Source organism: Barbus barbus (assembly GCF_936440315.1).
Source record: "Barbus barbus genome assembly, chromosome: 44".
Lineage (NCBI taxonomy): Eukaryota > Metazoa > Chordata > Actinopteri > Cypriniformes > Cyprinidae > Barbus > Barbus barbus.
In genome coordinates, this window is record NC_136722.1 from 9,673,232 (window position 1) to 9,691,384 (window position 18,153).

General features: G+C 38.2%; 1 protein-coding gene across 2 annotated transcripts; it reads right to left on the minus strand.

Moving 5' to 3' along the window:
* Positions 1-9,055: 9,055 nt before the first annotated feature.
* Positions 9,056-11,815, minus strand: LOC306863016 (transcriptional regulator Myc-like). Of its 2 annotated transcripts, XM_079406155.1 has the most exons (3): positions 11,404-11,815; positions 10,457-11,082; positions 9,056-10,056 (listed from the first exon to the last, which is right to left on the minus strand). In XM_079406155.1, exons 2-3 carry the CDS (start codon positions 11,073-11,075, stop codon positions 9,455-9,457), a joined length of 1,221 nt encoding a protein of 406 aa, XP_079262281.1. In that variant the 5' UTR covers positions 11,076-11,082; positions 11,404-11,815; the 3' UTR covers positions 9,056-9,454. The 2 variants fall into 2 exon arrangements, with proteins under 2 accessions (XP_079262281.1, XP_079262280.1); XM_079406154.1 differs by lacking the exon at positions 11,404-11,815 and having other exon boundaries at positions 9,062-10,056; positions 10,457-11,176.
* Positions 11,816-18,153: the final 6,338 nt, after the last annotated feature.

The window sequence follows — 18,153 nt, forward strand, 5'->3', positions numbered from 1 at the left end:
CCAGAGAACGAACGTTTGAGAGCATGAGTGTTGGAAGAGCCGGTCTTGTGGGGTTAGCTCTTAGCCTAGCTCGTATACCTCCGCGCTTCCGTCCTCTCTTACACCGCTTGCGACGCTGCCTTGTGCGGGTAGCGTCAGTAGGCGAGGCCGCGGTCTCGAGGTCCGGCTCCAGCAGTAAACAAAGGCCTCGTAGCTTCTCAGTAGCCGCCGGCGAGAGTTGGTGTTTGTACGCGTTGCCGATATCTAAAAGGCTTTGGCGATCATATATGTGTTTTGGAGTGATTTCCTTGTGAGTTAGCGGTAATTTTACATTATTTGGAGACGAACAGACGACATTAAAAGACATAAAAGCACCGTCTTTGGGACCCGGAGCAGCCGCTGCGTCTGACCGCGCCACCATCTTGGTTCTTCTAGGGACCATCTTGGTTCTTCTTGGTCCTTTAGGGACCAAATAATGACCCTGCATGCTGGGGAAGACCCAGACCTGTCTATATTGTGCTCAGCACAAGCCCTGTGAATTTATTTGGAAAACACCCAATCTCCCACTGGATTGTGGATGTGATTCTCATGGCTTATCAGGACAGAGGCTTACCATGCCCCTTGGGAGTGAGAGCACACTCGACCAGAGGCGTTACTGCATTGTCAGATTTGGAAAATGGTACCTCAAGAGCAGACATTTGTGAAGCTGTGGCCTGGGTTACACCTAATACATTCAATGCTGAACTCACTGAAATCCACTACTTGTAAGTATCCCTTGAGTGAACTCTCGTACTGGGTTAGTGCTTCATATGTTGTTACTCCCTTTTGGCGGTCCCATATGTGTATCTTCCACTGCTCAGTTGCTATTAAGGACTCAATGTTTCCTTTTGGCAGAGCACTGCTCTGCCACCGGGTGCTGTGATTGGTTGTTCTCCCCTTATGTGAAGCCCACCAAAGCAACACATTGACGAGTTGGGAGTGAGAATGTGTTGACCAAAGAAACCTTCCCAATGTAGTACTTCTTTTAGCAAGTCCATAGGATGTGTCTACACATGTCACCTCCCCTTCGGGTAGGATGTTGTGTCTGTGGTCTTCTTTCCTCACATGAGGAAGTGAACGCTTCCCAACATTACCAACCAGGTTCACCAGTCGTTGAGTTTTTATTAGTATCTTTAAACAGAAGGCTTCTGGCTGTGATGACCTCTCCAGGGTGAAGGAAAAAGGAGTTCATACTTCCTGGACATTGGAAGGTTACGAGGAGTAACCTTCCAATGGAGGAGATTTGATTGTGACCCACAGGTCTTGTCAGCATCTGCACAACTGTGTAGAATAGCCAATTGTTGCACTTAGTATAGGGACCCCTAGTGTCAGAACTTCAACATAACGTCAAAGTGACCAACTGAAAGGGAACATCTAATTTACGTATGGTACCCCTTATTCCCAGATGGTATGGCAAGCCGTTCTGACTTTTATTCATTCTCAGGATATGAATTCTTGATATCAAGAATTAAATTTTTACTAGTTAAAATGCTAATTCTTGATATCAAGAATTAAATTGTTGATATCAAGAATTAAATTGTTGATATCAAGAATTAAATTGTTCATATCTGTAATTGTATTTTCACTAGTTAAATGTCACCATAGGCTGCCATTCAAAATCAATTGCTGATATCAAGAATTAATTTCTTACTAGTTGAAATTCCAATTTTACATATCAGAAATACAATTCTTACTAGTAAAAAGTTATATTCTTGATATCAACAATTGATTTTTGTGGATCTCAACTAGGAGAATACAACAACCATAATTGTTTCAGGAGACCAAAAAATACCAGATACATGGAACATCCTTTGGTTTGTAGCTTCCACCAAACATTAGTAAACCATAGTAGATTTATTTAGAGCAGGTGTTCATAACATAACACGACACATATATCTAGTGATAACTATCATAAAATGGCTTTTCATGCTGCTTTGCTAAAGCTATAGGACATCCGGGACATGATTGCATTGATGATGCTGCAGTGTTTTCCAAACATCTTAACGATCTTATTACTCATTCTTTACATAAATAAAATACATTGGGTGGACCAGCCGTCAATCAGAGTCGGCCAGTTCCACCTTGGCCTTTATGTAGCCTCTCCACTGATACTGAAGGAAACACTCAATGCAAATCACATTATTTTCAGTGTAGAGCCGCAGTTGTGTTCTGCAGCAGAAATGCTGTCAGTATGAAAGCACAACAGGGGTATGCTGTTGCCATTACACTGCTGCTTCACTTACACACTGCTTGTGCCTGCAGTGTTAAAACAGGCCTTAGTCAATATGTTTGTGCTAAAGCTCAACACCCATAGCTGAAACTAATCCCACAGCGCTCACAGTCAAGTCATCCCAGGTCAGGTGCACTACAACCTAACATCAGACACCTGTGTATTCCTCAAGCACCAGTTGCTGTTTTTAATATTGAGAGTAACTTGTACTCTTCCAATATATTTAAAAATAGCTTTTGTTTACAATAATTCAAATGCAATCACAAATAAAATCATTTGTCCAATCACTAGGCTGGTTATTTCCTGGCCTGATTTCTCATGATACAAACATCAGTGTGTTTTAAAACTGAAGGTAAATCAAATAATTTGCTAAACTACAAGCATATAGCAAATAGTTCTTTGAAATGTCCATATTGCCTGGAATTGTTGCATGTGTATGTGTTTGAGTCAGTTTGAGCTGCTTACATACAGTCACAAGCGCTAGTCTATACTAAGTCTTTTACAGCTTACATTCAACAGTCTTCTCTTACACTGAGGTACCTATTGCATATACAAGTACCCTTTTATTTAAGCCCGAGACAGACATAAATAGTCTCTACTGCAGAGTACTGACACATAACAGACCACATAGTAGAGAGTATATAACCATAATTCAGTCTATAATCTTAAAACAAGCTCATTTTTGGAGCGAATAACACAGAGTCTGACATCACAGACTGTTTCCTCAACAGCTGTTTGAGAAGACAGGCGTGTGCTTTCGCGTGTGTACACGTCTGAATGTTTGTCTTGGGGAGGTCTGCTTAAATATTCACAGAGGTGCCTTGCGCTCCCAGACTGTAAATGAGCAGGCTTACAGCAGGAGTCCTGATCTTTGGTGGTCCGAACATGTCTCTTTAAGTGAGTAAATCTGGACGGCTTAGTTTTCCAGTGTGCTGTTTTTTATGCCTAAAATGCACTCTGTGAACGCCAGCTCTCACACAGCTAACACGACCGAGAAAAAGCAGAAAGCCACTTGGCAGGTTGACAGCAAAGGGTCAGCAGGGCCAGGCAAAACACAGACGCCGCCACCATCGTCACTGCCGTCTGATGGAAACAGTGAGAAAACAGAGAGAAAGAAAGAAAGAGATGCTTGCAACATGATACATTCAAAATGATTTTGCTGCTGTTGCAAAATTATGCAATTATGTACAATGCAGTTTAATGCATATTAAGTTTCTCAAAGAAACCTGCGACTATAGTTTTGCAATCGCTCATCTTCTTGTGACTCAAAATGTATTATTGCCTCTGTAACTTCAGTAACAAATACAGCTTTAAAGTTGAAAAGTTCAGTTTATTTCCATGAGTTCAAACTGTCCATTTCTGTTCAAATGCTTTTGCACCATCACTCAAAAAAGTTCCTGTGTAGCATTTTTCATATATTTAAATGTCTTATTAAAACTTATTTAGTAGGTTTTGATGTTTATTATTACTACATTATTGTTTTGGTGAAAATAAATCAAATTTTACTTAAATTACTTAAATGTATACTTTAGGTTAATTTAATGAAAACCAGCATGGAAAATATGCTAGAAAATCTATAATTTAAAAATATATATAAATTTTTACATTAAACATCTTTAAAATCTGAATTTGAATGGTGTACAATGGGTGTTTGATGACAGTAAAATGAAAAAAGGAATCACTTTTAAGCCATTTTTGTGTAAATACACCAATATTAAGCTGTTCTTTTAAGCTTTCTGTGTTTAAAAGAATTTAAAGAAAATGTATCACGGTTTCCACAAAAATATAAAGTGTTTTTAACATAATAAGAAATCAGCATATTAGAATATTTTCTGAGGAAGACTGGTGCTGGATGCAGAAAAAGATTTGTTATAAATTTTAAAATATATTAAAATAGAAAACTTTTTCATTTGTAAATAAATGTTACATCTATCTATATCAAATAAATGTATTACAACAAACAGCACAGAGGGTGTGTGGTTACATGGTTATAGGCAGGGTGAAGAGTGATGTCAGCAGGAAGTGATGTCATTGTTTACAGAGGCCAGAGTTGGGGGGGGGGGGGGGGGGGGGGTGGTTAAAGAAAGAGACGGCAAAGACAAAGACAGACAGTCCTGTTGTGTGCTCAGATCTTGCCGCAGTGGGGACCTCCATTCCAAACTGGGGGAGGGATTACATAACCCATAGAAAACCATCCAAGGAACGAAAACAGGCCAGCCTCTGTGTTGCCAAAGGAGCTTGTTCCATCCTCTCTCACAGCCTATAACACAGCTGATGGATCCAATTTATCTAAACTGCAGTTCAACAGAGTTCTTAGAGTCCGCTCTCAGAAGTCACATACCAAACGTTATACACAGAACAATGTTTAATAGACTGTTCCCCGAAACTGACGTACTAATAAAGATCAGATGAGAGTTTTTAAAAAGGGTGCAACACAAAGTTAAATGTGAGCGGTTACCCATGCAAACTGAGCAGACACAACGAGACTCAAAAGAGCCATCTATATATTTGTCTAATACTTAAATTTGACAATTCCATCGTAATCAGGTGTTTTACTTTAGGGCAAAAAAGCACCTCACGCAGGTTTTGCTCATGTTTAAGTTGATCAGTGTGAATTTGCCGTGATGACCAACAGAAAGTTGCTTGGTTTGAAAGTGACTTCTATGTGAGCAGTCCTTCATGCATCAATACACTATTAACAATGGACCTTTTTCAAATTTTGCTAATGACTGCACCTTAAAGACCCCTTAAAGTTTTTATTTTTTCATTCTTCACTTGGGGGCAAAAAGAGGTTTGAAATACCTGAGCAACAGTATAATGAACATGATAGCGAATATCTGCTATAAGCAGCATTTCGATGAATGTAAATTTGTGCTACATGCTTTCCTCTCAATCACAATAAACACAACATCAAAAATGAAAGCGGTGAGAAAACAGCAGTTAAGAAAGCATCTGGTCATAGCAATGTGGATGTCTGCACCAGCTCTGTATTTCCAGTCACATCAACATTACAATAGATTTCTTTAAAGCAAGCATCTGAAGAGTATTAAACATGATAAAACAGTGTCAGCGTCAATTAGAATTACAACTTCAGTTACTGCTATCAAGCAGCTCTTCAATGTGTTCATGCTACTATTCACATCTGACCGCAACGGACTGAAGAGAAGAAATGAAGCAAAGAAGATTTCCATGACAAAAAACATACAGCCTCAGAGCACACCTACAAATTCACCATCGGCCAATGGTAGATCGAAGATGTTTATCAGCCAGAGCAAACACCTTTCCTCACAAAGCTGTAGGATTCACTCCATCATTAATATCCATACAGCACAAAGCACCAAAGTTTACCATTTTCAGTGCGGTTAGTTCAAATTAAGTAAGTACTTCTCATAATTATGTTTAATTTGCTACATAAACAGAGGCAGTTCAACAAGACAAGAAGATATTCAAGTGACACACCAATATGCTTTAAATGTGCCAAGTGCAGCAGGTCAATAGATAAAAAGTGTCTGCCAAGAGGACAAAGTGTATTATCTACTACTTTGAACATCTATTAATGATTACTGGTTCCATTTGTGGAGTGCGATAAATATATAATAGCTTAATATTTCAGTTCTATATCTGAGGCCCCGTATAGTTACATTTATATTTACAGCAAAAACCATGTTCTTCACTGCATCATATATCTTTGTCTCAGACTAACTCTGAGGCCGGGACAGACCTTGACTGTGTGTTAGTGTGTGGTCTACCTCCATCAGTCAGACGTGTGCTATCACTGCCAAGGGAAACCATGTGAACCTGGAGAAGGATGGGCCAGGCCAGGGGAACCAGTTTCTTTTTCTGCTTACAAGCAACTGCTTACTTTTGCTGCAATAGAATACTTATGAAAGAGTGGTTTTCCTCTTGCATTTAATTGTTTTTATGTACATACTAGGTGTTTAATATTGCAGACTAAAATGTGCAGAACTAGTCTAAGCTGTACATACAAATTTGAGCCAGCCTTTGCACCACACCATAGCAGTGTACACCTGTAAGTCAACTTTACAAAGTCTCTGCATACATGTGTCAGTTGACAATACAAACGAAAAATGAAAAAGATAGGGTGCATGCTATTCTGTTCTGCAGAAATATTATGCCTTGTGACGAATGCTTTGTTCATGCCTCATATGAAATATGTTTACCAATGCAGAATGATTCCAGACACTTCTCAAAATATTTGTTATATGCCTAAATAAGGTATATGTTAGGATTATTAAAAACAGGTTAATCAGACTACTGAGGTGCCATAGGAAGAATATTTTAAGGAAGCAGGAATCCTTTTATATAAAACAGTGAAGGTGTAGCGGTGCAATGTGGCTGCACACAATTTCTTTGTGGAATGGCATACAGACAAAAGGAACTCAATCCGAGCAAACACACTGCAGCTGTTTTCTTAAGAACAATGGGTGTGTGTGAATTATGGCAGTTTAAAATACTCTAATATCTTTTTGGTACAAAATACTTTTAAAAATCTATTATACAGACAAGATGACGTAATGGATAATAAATCAAATAAATCAAATAAAATCTCAGCTATTTAGCAGACATCAGATAAAATATAAAAGAATAAGATATCCTGAAAAAATTATGTTACAAGAATGATAGCCTTTATTTTATATTTGGCAAGTGGGAATATAAGATTGTTCTTTACTTCTATTCAAGCAGACTGACATACATTAAACTAGCTACTCATAAGCTCATAAACGATGCATTCCTGTTTGCAAAATGTGAATAAGCATTATAAAACTCTTAACGTCAGTATATATATTTATATCTAATATCATGCACATATGCCCTATTGTCAAAGCATCAATTTTATGCTTCAACAATAAGATGAACACATGTGTGCTTTTAAAATAAAAATTAAAATTATAACGCAGGGTAATGGAAAATAATGCAACACCTACCCCTTTTGCTCCAGATTTGATTATTTTGTTACTGATATTCCATTTCTGGATGGAGTTATTCTTTGGGTACTTCGTCTCGAGCCCTTTTCCATGTGCTCAGAGCACGCGCTCCGCGGCACGCGCGTACAGTCACATACAGTCCATGACGTCATATCGCCTTAATACAGCAACGTTTGGGGGGGTCACAGCTTTGTTTGGTCGGCATGGAAATAGATTCATGCAAACGCTAATAACTGCATTTAATCGAACTCAGCACTGAGCATTTGGAGAAGAGGAAAAGCATGCAAAGACTTGACGTGAGAAGCTTGATCCTGCAGGAATTGTCATCTGAATTGGCTAATAATATCGTAATCAGACATAATGTAGATTCAGACATAATATATATAATAATCAGATATAGTGGTTATAGTTAATGTTAACCTGCCTGCCTGCCTGCCTGTCTGTCTGTCTGTCTGTCTATCTCTGTCTGTCTGTCTGTCTGTCTGCCTGCCTGTCTGTCTGTCTGTCTGTCTGTCTGTCTATCTATCTATCTATCTATCTATCTATCTATCTATCTATCTATCTATCTATCTATCTATCTATCTATCTATCTATCTATGTCTGTCTGTCTGTCTGTCTGTCTGTCTGTCTGTCTGTCTATCTATCTATCTATCTATCTATCTATCTATCTATGTCTGTCTGTCTGTCTGTCTATCTATCTATCTATCTATCTATCTATCTATCTATCTATCTATCTATCTATCTATGTCTGTCTGTCTGTCTGTCTGTCTGTCTGTCTGTCTGTTTATCTATCTCTGACTATCTATCTATCTATCTATCTATCTATCTATCTATCTATCTATCTATCTATCTCTGTCTGTCTGTCTGTCTGTCTGTCTGTCTGTCTGTCTATCTATCTATCTATCTATCTATCTATCTATCTATGTCTGTCTGTCTGTCTGTCTGTCTGTCTGTCTGTCTGTCTGTCTGCCTGTCTGCCTATCTGTCTGTCTGTCTGTCTGTCTTTTAAAATATGTTTATATATCTCAAGCGAATGCGATTTCTGTTCCTGGAGGTCTACAAAATGTGTATGATAACTAACTAGTACTAAACTAATATACTACACTAGGTGCATGTTGCTCATGGAGCATCTTATAGCATCTGTTGTGGATGTGGCAAAGCTCTGCTAATGCAGACTGAACTGTGTTTACCAAGCTGTAAACCACTCAGAAATCAGTGCAGCATCACTTGTGTGAATTATAGATTTTAAAAGAATGGCTTTTAGATTTTAAAAGGTGTTTCAAAACTATGTTAGTTATTCAAAGTATAAAAAGCTATAAACATATGTTAAAGTTCCTATATATCTAGACTAGATTGAGGACTGTGGAATGTGAGTCATCCCCTCTAAAATCTTAATGTGTCAACCATGGTAAATCACCTGCAAGTTGATTCTCTTGCTGTCAAAATCCCCTTCGTTGGGTTTCCTGGCAGCGGTCCTCACGATAGCTTAGCAATGCCTTTCATTTTTTGGGCGCTGTTGCTTATTTGAATGCCAAATATGAAGGAGCCCAACTTTCATCTAAATGGGTGGGGATGCAATTGAGCATTTTTGCCTTTTGTAAGCTTTTCTATGCTGACTTCATGAAAGAAAGTGCAATAACATATCATTTTAAACAGGTGAAAACTTAAACTGACCTTTCTGGCTGGGAAAATCCCTGAAATGATTACCAGTTTGTCAAAGTAACAATACTTTTTGTACTAACAAGAAAATATCCAATTTCTCTGAATATTCCCCAAACTTCTTTCAAAAGTGTCTAATCTATATGTATGAGGAGTTCAGTGCAAAGAGACCAAGTGCAAAGAGACCAAGAGAGACCAGAGTCAAGTTCAGAAAGAAATTCATTTATGATTACGTGAAAACATGAAAAAAACCATATGAGAACACGTAGATGATACAGATCCAAAAATACCTTTCTTAGCAAATATTAATTCATTATATACAAAAACGTACAAAACAATTTTTACTTTAGGGTTGTGCAGCCCTATTTTTTCTCATTTTATTAATAAAAATAAATGACTTAAATACAAATTATTTTTACCACCTTAAATTTTTCACTGTCGCAGTTTTAAACATGAAAAGAACTGACAATATTCAAAAGAAAAAAATGCATTGGACATGCAACATGAACTATACACAGCAACAGTTTAACTTGCATAAAAAAGCAGGGGGAGGGAGTTTCTTAAAAAGTCTTTTCACTTTGACTCTTGTGACACAGGTCCATTAATGTGAACTCTGCAGCTGCTGCAGCCTGTGTTTTAACTGTTCGCTCTTTCGCCTCAGCTGTTCTTTGATGGACAGCAACCTTTGCTCATCCAACTGCATGCTGTGGATGCACTCTGACGCCTTCTTTAGAATAACAACTTTAGCGGCTTTCTCGTTATTTGCAACCTCAGGGATCTCATCCCGTAGTGCGAAAAAGCTGAGTTTGAGTTCATTTCTACGTTGGCGCTCCAGCACATTGTGAGTCCTGCGTTTGTCATTGTCCTCAGAATCCGATGTCCGGGGGCTTGTGCACTTGCGTTGCTTCCCATGCCTGTTGCTGCTGCTGTTGCTGCTGCTGCTGCTGGCCTCCAGTCGTAGCCTCTTGACAGCCGGCTGGTCATGCCGTGTGGAGGGATGGGCGGCGTAGTTGTGCTGGTGGGTGGAGACGTGACAGCGCTTCAACACCAGGGGACTTGGGTACCTTGAGTCCAACACCTCCACCTCGTTCCTTTTCTGACGCTTTTCCACAGTCACCACATCAATTTCTTCCTCTTCTTCTTCTTCTTCCTCCTCTTCTTCTTCTTCTTCCTCCTCTTCTTCTTCTTCTTCTTCTTCATCTTCTGCAATTGAATTACAAAAAGAAAATTAATAACTTAAACAAAACATCAGTTCATTTAGAAACCTCATACTACAGCGCAATGGGAATTTAATGGAATTTGGCAATTGGCTTTCTACAAAAGGTGAGGTGGGGGAAGGGAATCTCTGCATTCCAGTCCCCACCCACTTTCCTCATCAGCTGATATTTTAACATTGCAGTCTTTCCTACAGATGTGACTCGGGTCTAGCAGAGAGGAGGTGCAACTACCACTTACACCGATCATTGCATCAAGGGTATGAGGATAAAGTCTGGTGACCGGTGGCATGTAAAGGTCACTTAAAAAATGCAAGCATCTGCGCATGCAGTAACCAGCTAAATCAAGAATCTCCACGTCATAAATGACAAAATAATGCATAACATACCAGAATCGCTGCCACTGCTGCTGGAGCTGTTAGGTGGAGTGTCCAGAACAAGCATTGGTTCCGATGGAGCAACCTTGCTGGATTTGCTGGACTCCGTGAGGGGATACGGAAAGACCACAGAGGGGTCGATGCATTCTGATGCAGAGGTGCTCAGATCCTGCAAATAACTTGCATTGAGTCGATTTGAGTTGCTGTCAGACATCAGTTCCTTCCTAGCAGCGTGCAGGGACGCCAGTCTCTCAGAAACCACTTTCTCCAACTTGGCAGCGGCGGAAAAGCCGCTCCACATGCAGTCCTGAATGATGATGGACTTGATGAAGGACTGGGAGTAGTCCGCGTCGCAGATGAAGCTCTGGTTGACCACGTCGTCTCCCAGGAACTCGCTGACCATCTCCAGCTGTTCGGCGGAGGAGAGCGACTGTCTCCGGCTGGGAGAGAGGGGCGGAGTGGGCAGCAGCTCGAATTTCTTCCAAATGTCCTCGCTGGGAGCTGGAGGTTGAGTCTGTCCTTGCTGATGGTGATAGAAATCCTCATCGTCGTTGTCGAAGTAGAAATAGGGCTGGATGGAGTCGTAGTCGTAATCGTAGTTTTTATACGCCAAACTCGCACTCACCGGCATTTTGACACTTGTGTAAAAAATACAAACTGGAATTACTATAGTGCATATGCACATGCACATAACAACAAAACGCTTTACCTAATGCACATATTTAGACTATGCATAACACGCATGGGGTGGGAAAACTAGCTAAATAATGGAACTAAATGACAGCATGTGTAAAAACGGAAAAACCCCAAAGCGGGTATCAAAACGTTTAAAAATAGGCCTGCTTCAAGCGTGCAACATTCAAACTCCCATTAAAAATACAAAGAGAATTGCACTCACAACACGCAAGTTGCACTTTAAATCTAAAAAATGCATGCAACATCAAATGCCGGATCCTTACCGTGTATTTAACAAATGCAGTTTCAGAATGATTTCTTTCAAAACGCTATGCAATGAAAAGAGTAAAAAAAATCAGGAGCAAAAAGTAAAATCCAACAGTTTACTCCGGTCTCTTGCAGCATAAGAGGAATCAGAGTCCTGGTCAAATGGAAAGTGATGGCAAATGTAATGAACGCTGCGCTCTTCTGCACCTCTCAGATGCTGGACAGACTGATCGCGTCTGAGACAGAGCAGGGTGAGTCAGTTCTGTAGCTCCCGCGAGCAGCAGCTCGGAGGTATTACTGCGCCACCAATGTTTCCCGCCAAACGAAAACACGGCGGATTAAACCCCCCCGCTAGGCTCACACATCAGAAATAAAAACACGATGCCTTGGAAACCATTATTAGTCTTTATTGACTTAGAAGACATGTTTAATTTATTTCTGAATTCGATAAACCTGGGACTATTTTTCGATGGGCGGGGATTTGACGTCATTGGAGTGACAGATCAGTGACAGCTCACTTTTTTTTTTAAAGGATGTGTTTTTAAGTTAACAAGGATGCAGCAAAATCATATTCTTATTCTGTTCAAAATAAAAACATAAAGAGAATCAATAGGTTGAAAGAAAACACCTTTTTGTTATGTTAAATAAATAAAACATTGGTAATTCTTGTAATTTTTAATTTCCTTTATTGCTTCATTTTCATTTTTGTGTGCTATAATTTATCATATCTTTTGTGTGCTAGAAAGCGTTTCTAGAATTTGTATTCTAAGTATATAAAAAACAAGTAGTGACAGCATGGGTTGTTGTAGAAACCAACTAATTTATAAGAATGCAGACTACATATTGGCTATGGATAATGTTGTTGCAATAAAACAATAAAGAAACGTAACCATCATCAACTAATACCTCAGCATGTCACAAATGTAAGTCAACGTCATCCAGAGCAGTGTTTCTGAACCAGGGGCCCTGGATCCACTAGGGGGCCTCTGTATACATCATAGGAACTAGAATGTTGCCAAATTACTTAAATTATGAGGTTATTAGCCATTTTAACGATGTATGCTATAATCCAGTATTGGCATAGACAATGTGTGTCCTTCTAGATTAAAAAAAAATCAAAACCAATGCATTACATAACAGTATATGAGTGAAATTTGTTCTGAAAAAAATAAATGACTGAAATAAACTCAGTAATGGGAAACTGCTGGGTTTGTCAATTATGAAGTTAAATAATACAAATAATAAAAATGAAATTTAAGACTGGTGATTTCTAGGGTTTATACATAAAATCTGATTTATACATGGTGCAAGTAGTCCTTAAAAAGTGCTTGCAGAAACCATAAAGTCACATGATCATTTAGGAAAAAAACGACAGATGTAAAAGTTATAGTTTGGTGTTGTGTTGTATCCAAAGATCTGTGAATAGAATTAACAGAAGGCTACTGCACCCAAGTAATGATCGGACTGCTGAAGGTGCTTTAGGACTTCCAGGCCCCCACAACGAGATGCTTTATAAATACATTCGTATGTGGCGCCCTCTGCTGTCAACTACTATAATGATCAATTTACTTCCTACTGAAATAAATACATTTCAGTAAAATATAATTACAATTTATTATAATAAATAAATGAATAAAAAGACACCTTTATGTATACAGTGCTTTATACAGTTGTGTCAATGCAGCTTTAAATTGTTAAACAGGAAAATAATGTTTGCAAACAAGATTCAATTAAGCTGTAAAGCTGCTCTAAAAGGAAGACAACAGTAAACAGTACATTTTTCAGTTAAAGTCAGTTCATTGTTGATTCAGTTCAGTTTAATAACTGTTTAAAGTTCATCAATTATAGAATGAGTTCGGTTTATCTGAAGAAGCTCTGTATATAAAGCAATGATGCCATCATCAGGTTCAGTTCTTATCCAGTAGTGTCTGTGCAATCAAGTCGATTATATCGCCAAATATTAAGTGGCCCCAACTAAGCAAGCCAGAAGGTGAGAGTGGCAAGGAACCAAACTCCTTTGGTGACAGAAATGGGGGAAAAAAAACTTTGGAAGGTGGTGAGGTTTAATTCCAGGCTGCGACACTAGTTACATTGAGGATAGGTATTATTCAAAATATCCAGTTCCTTTCCTTGATGATTGGGATCCCAGACAGCAACATAGTGTTGGCCCAGATCCAGCCCACATCTGGCCCGTGTGAAATCCATGCGGGCCAGATGTGGGCCGGATCTGAGCAGACACTGCTTGCTGTCTGGGAGACATCATGTTCGCATTTGGTGTGGCTGAAGCTGTCCACAGCGTTTGTGCAGAGGATTTGTCTGGTTCTCGTGGTCTTTGCTGAGGATTTGTGCTGATGGCCGTTCAGTTGACAAATAATTATAATAATAATAAACTTGCATATTTAGGATCATGGATTTTATGGAGAAAATCTTGTCCATATGATGTATGTGAATTAACCGTGCATTATTGTTGTTAATTAATAAAATATATTATGTACAATACCAGTCAGTTTTTCATCAGTAAGACTTATACAGTTTTTTAAAGAAGTCTCTTCTGCTCACCAAGCCTGTATTTATTTGATCCAGCAAAACTTTTTTTGTTGTTTTTTTAAATAACTGTTTCTATTTGAATGTATTTTAAAATGTATTTATTCCTGTGATTTGAAAGCTGAATTTTCAGCATCATTACTCCAGTCTTCAGTGTCTCATGATCCTTCAGAAATCATTCTAATATGCTGATTTGCTGTGTAAGAAGCATTTTATTATTATTATTATTATCATCAATATTTAAAACAGTTGAGACATTTTTTTCAGGATTCTTTAATGCATAGAGAGATCCAAAGAGCAGCATTTATCTGAATTAAAAATCTTTTATAACATTAAACACTATACCTGTCAGTCCTCTATAGTGTGTGTCTAGTGTTCCCGCCTCTTGTTTCCATATTTGGTTTGTTTCCTGTCCTTATTAAGTTTGATTATTAGTTCATTCTGTTCAGCTGTGTTTTAGTTATCTGTGATTAACCTGTGGATTTAAGTTCCTGTCTGTTTAGTTAGTGTTGTCTGGTCTACTCGTTACTCCCCCTGTGTTCCTGTCTGTGTCTTGTCCTGCCCTGCCTTGTTTGGAGTCATTAAAGACTTATTTGAGTTTACACCCTCGTCTCGTGTTCCTCGTTCATCCTTGCTGTTTGCATCGTGACAATACCATTCAAAAGCCCCATTTTTGGGAAATAAATGTTAGAAATTAATACTTTTATTTAGTAAGTATGCTTTAAATTGATCAAAAGTGACGATAAAGTTATGATAATGTTACAAAAGATTTATATTTCGGATAAATGCTGTTCTCCTGAACTTTCTATTCATCAAAGAAACCTGAAAAACTTCTACCCAGCTAATAATAATGTTTTTAGCAGCAAATCAGAATATTAGAATGATTTCTGAAGGATCATGTCAAGTCAAGTCAAGTCACCTTTATTTATATAGCGCTTTTAACAATGTAAATTGTGTCAAAGCAACTGCACAATATCAAACATATCACAATATCAATATCAAACATATCACAATATCAATATCAAACATTGGCCTCTGGCCAACAAACCAGCAGTTCAATTTAACTGCAGCAAAGTCAGATTGTAAGGTCTCAACTAGTTCCAGTGGTCATTTGGTAATTCTGTATGTTGTCTGAGCGTTGGCATCCTCTGAGGGGTTGGCATTATCTTTTCTCAGGTGTTCGGTCATCTCAGATCATTTAGGGGTTGGATCCAGACTGAAGCTTCTGTCATTCCTAATTACCACGGGATGTTAATCCCGTGGCAGAAACAGAGACAAATAGAAACATAATTAGCGTAGCTGCTGTTCCATCCCAAGCTAAAGAAAAATAATAATGTACATTTGATCAGATATACTACAGTACAAGATTATAAAATGCATTATGTGAATGCTTGGCTAAAGAGATGTGTCTTTAATCTAGATTTAAACAGATAGAGTGTGTCTGAACCCCGAACGTTATCAGGAAGGCTATTCCAAAGTTTAGGAGCCAAATGTGAAAAAGCTCTACCTCCTTTAGTGGACTTTGCTATCCTAGGTACTACCAAAAGTCCAGAGTTTTGCGACCTTAAGGAGCGGGTTGGATTGTAGCGTGGTAGAAGACAAGTTAGGTACGCAGGAGCTAAACCATTTAGGGCCTTATAGGCAAGTAATAATATTTTGTAAATGATACGGAACTGAATAGGTAGCCAGTGCAGAGACTGTAAAATTGGGGTAATATGATCATATTTTCTTGACCTTGTAAGAACTCTAGCCGCTGCATTTTGGACTATCTGTAGCTTGTTTATTGAAGATGCAGGACAACCAGCTAGCAGTGCATTACAATAGTCCAGTCTAGAGGTCATGAATGCATGAACTAGCTTTTCTGCATCAGAAACAGGTAGCATGTTTCGAAGCTTGGCAATGTTTCTAAGATGGAAGAATGCTGTTTTTGTAACATGGGAAATATGATTTTTAAAGGACAAGTTGCTGTCTAATATAACACCCAGATTTTTGACTTTAGAGGATGTGACAGTGCATCCGTCAAGTTGTAAATTGTAATCCAAGAGATTCTGTGTATTGTTTTTTGGTCCAATAAGTAATATCTCTGTCTTATCTGAATTTAATAGGAGGAAATTATTGGTCATCCAATCTTTTAAATTTTTTACACAATCTATTATCTTAGATAGTTTAGAAGTTTCACCTGGTTTTGTTGAGATATATAGTTGAGTATCATCAGCATAGCAATGAAAACTAATCCCGTATTTTCTAATAATATTACCAAGAGGCAACATGTATATTGAAAATAGAAGAGGACCTAGGACTGATCCTTGTGGTACTCCATACTTTACTGGTGATAATTGTGATGACTCTCCATTTAAATGAACAAAGTGGTAGCGATCGGACAGGTATGATTTAAACCATCTTAAAGCCTGCCCTTGAATACCAATATGGTTTTGTAGTCGATCTATGAGTATATCATGGTCTATAGTGTCAAACGCAGCACTAAGATCAAGTAATACTAGCAATGAGATGCAGCCTTGATCTGAAGCAAGAAGCAAGTCATTTGTAATTTTAACAAGTGCAGTTTCTGTGCTATGGTGAGGCCTGAAACCTGACTGAAATTCCTCATAGAGATCATTTTTTTGCAAGAAGGAGCACAATTGAGCAGACACAACTTTTTCTAAAATTTTAGACATAAACGGAAGATTTGAAATGGGTCTGTAATTTGCCAGTTCATTAGAATCTAGTTGTGGTTTCTTAATAAGAGGCTTAATAACCGCCAGCTTGAATGGTTTTGGGACGTGACCTAAGGCTAACGATGAGTTAATAATATTGAGAAGCGGTTCTTCTGCTACGGGTAACAACTCTTTCAGTAGTTTAGTGGGTACAGGATCTAATAAACACGTTGTTGGTTTAGATGTACTGATAAGTTTGTTTAGCTCTTCCTGTCCTATAGTTGTAAAGCACTGCAGTTTTTCTTTGGGTGCGATGAATGAAGCTGAAATACTAGACGCAGTAGAATCTACATTTGATATTGTATTTCTGATATTATCTATTTTATCAGTAAAGAAATTCATAAAGTCATTACTATTAAACTGTGAGGCAATATTTAGATCGGGCGGTGTCTGTTTATTTGTTAGTCTAGCCACTGTGCTAAATAAGAACCTTGGATTGTTTTGGTTATTATCTATGAGTTTGCGGATATGCTCTACCCTGGCAGCTTTTAGAGCCTGTCTATAGCTGGACATACTGTTTTTCCACGCAATTCTAAAAACTTCCAAGTTAGTTTTTCTCCATTTGCGCTCAAGAATACGAGTTTCCTTCTTGAGAGAATGGGTATAACTGTTGTACCATGGCGCAGTACATTTTTCTCTAATCTTTTTCAATTTGAGGGGGGCAACAGCTTCTAATGTATTAGAGAAGATAGTGCCCATGTTGCTAGTTATTTCGTCTAGTTCATGTGTATTTATGGGTACACAGAGCAGTTGAGATAAATTAGGCAGGTTATTTGTGAATCTGTCTTTGGTGGCTGGAACAATAGTTCTGCCCAGACGATAACGCGGAGCCATATAATTAATATGTTAATTATATGGCCATATTAATTATATGGCCATATAATTAATCCAGTCACATGATTAATTATAATTAATCATGTGACTGGAGTAATGATGCTAAAATTCAGCTTTGAAATCACAGGAAAAAAAATACATTTTAAAATGCATTCAAATAGAAAACACATTTGAAATTGTAAAAATATTTCAAAATTGTATTGTTTTTACTGTACTTTGGATCAAATAAATGCAGGCTTGGTGAGCAGAAGAGATTTCTTTAAAAAATATAAAAAATCTTACTGTTCAAAAACGTTTGACTGGTAGTGTATAAGCTATTTTTTATCTTTAAAATATGTAATGAAAACGTGTATTCATGTATCTAGCTGATACTGATATAGGCCTATTTTAATAAAGCGATTTTAACCCATTTCAAATAATATGTCTAGCCTATAAGACACTAAGGCTGATGATACACGGGGCAACTTTTTGAGCAATTTTGCCAGGCACCTTAGTTGCTTGGGCACTTTTCCATTGAGAATGGGTAACACATTTATATCTGGATAGCATAGATCGGCCGTGGCAGGGCCAGCCCAGGCTCTGTTGGTGCCCTAGTCATCAATGACTGCATCAAATGACAAATTCTGAGAAACATCATTATTGATGCTGATGACAGCAAGTCCACTGAGATGCTCT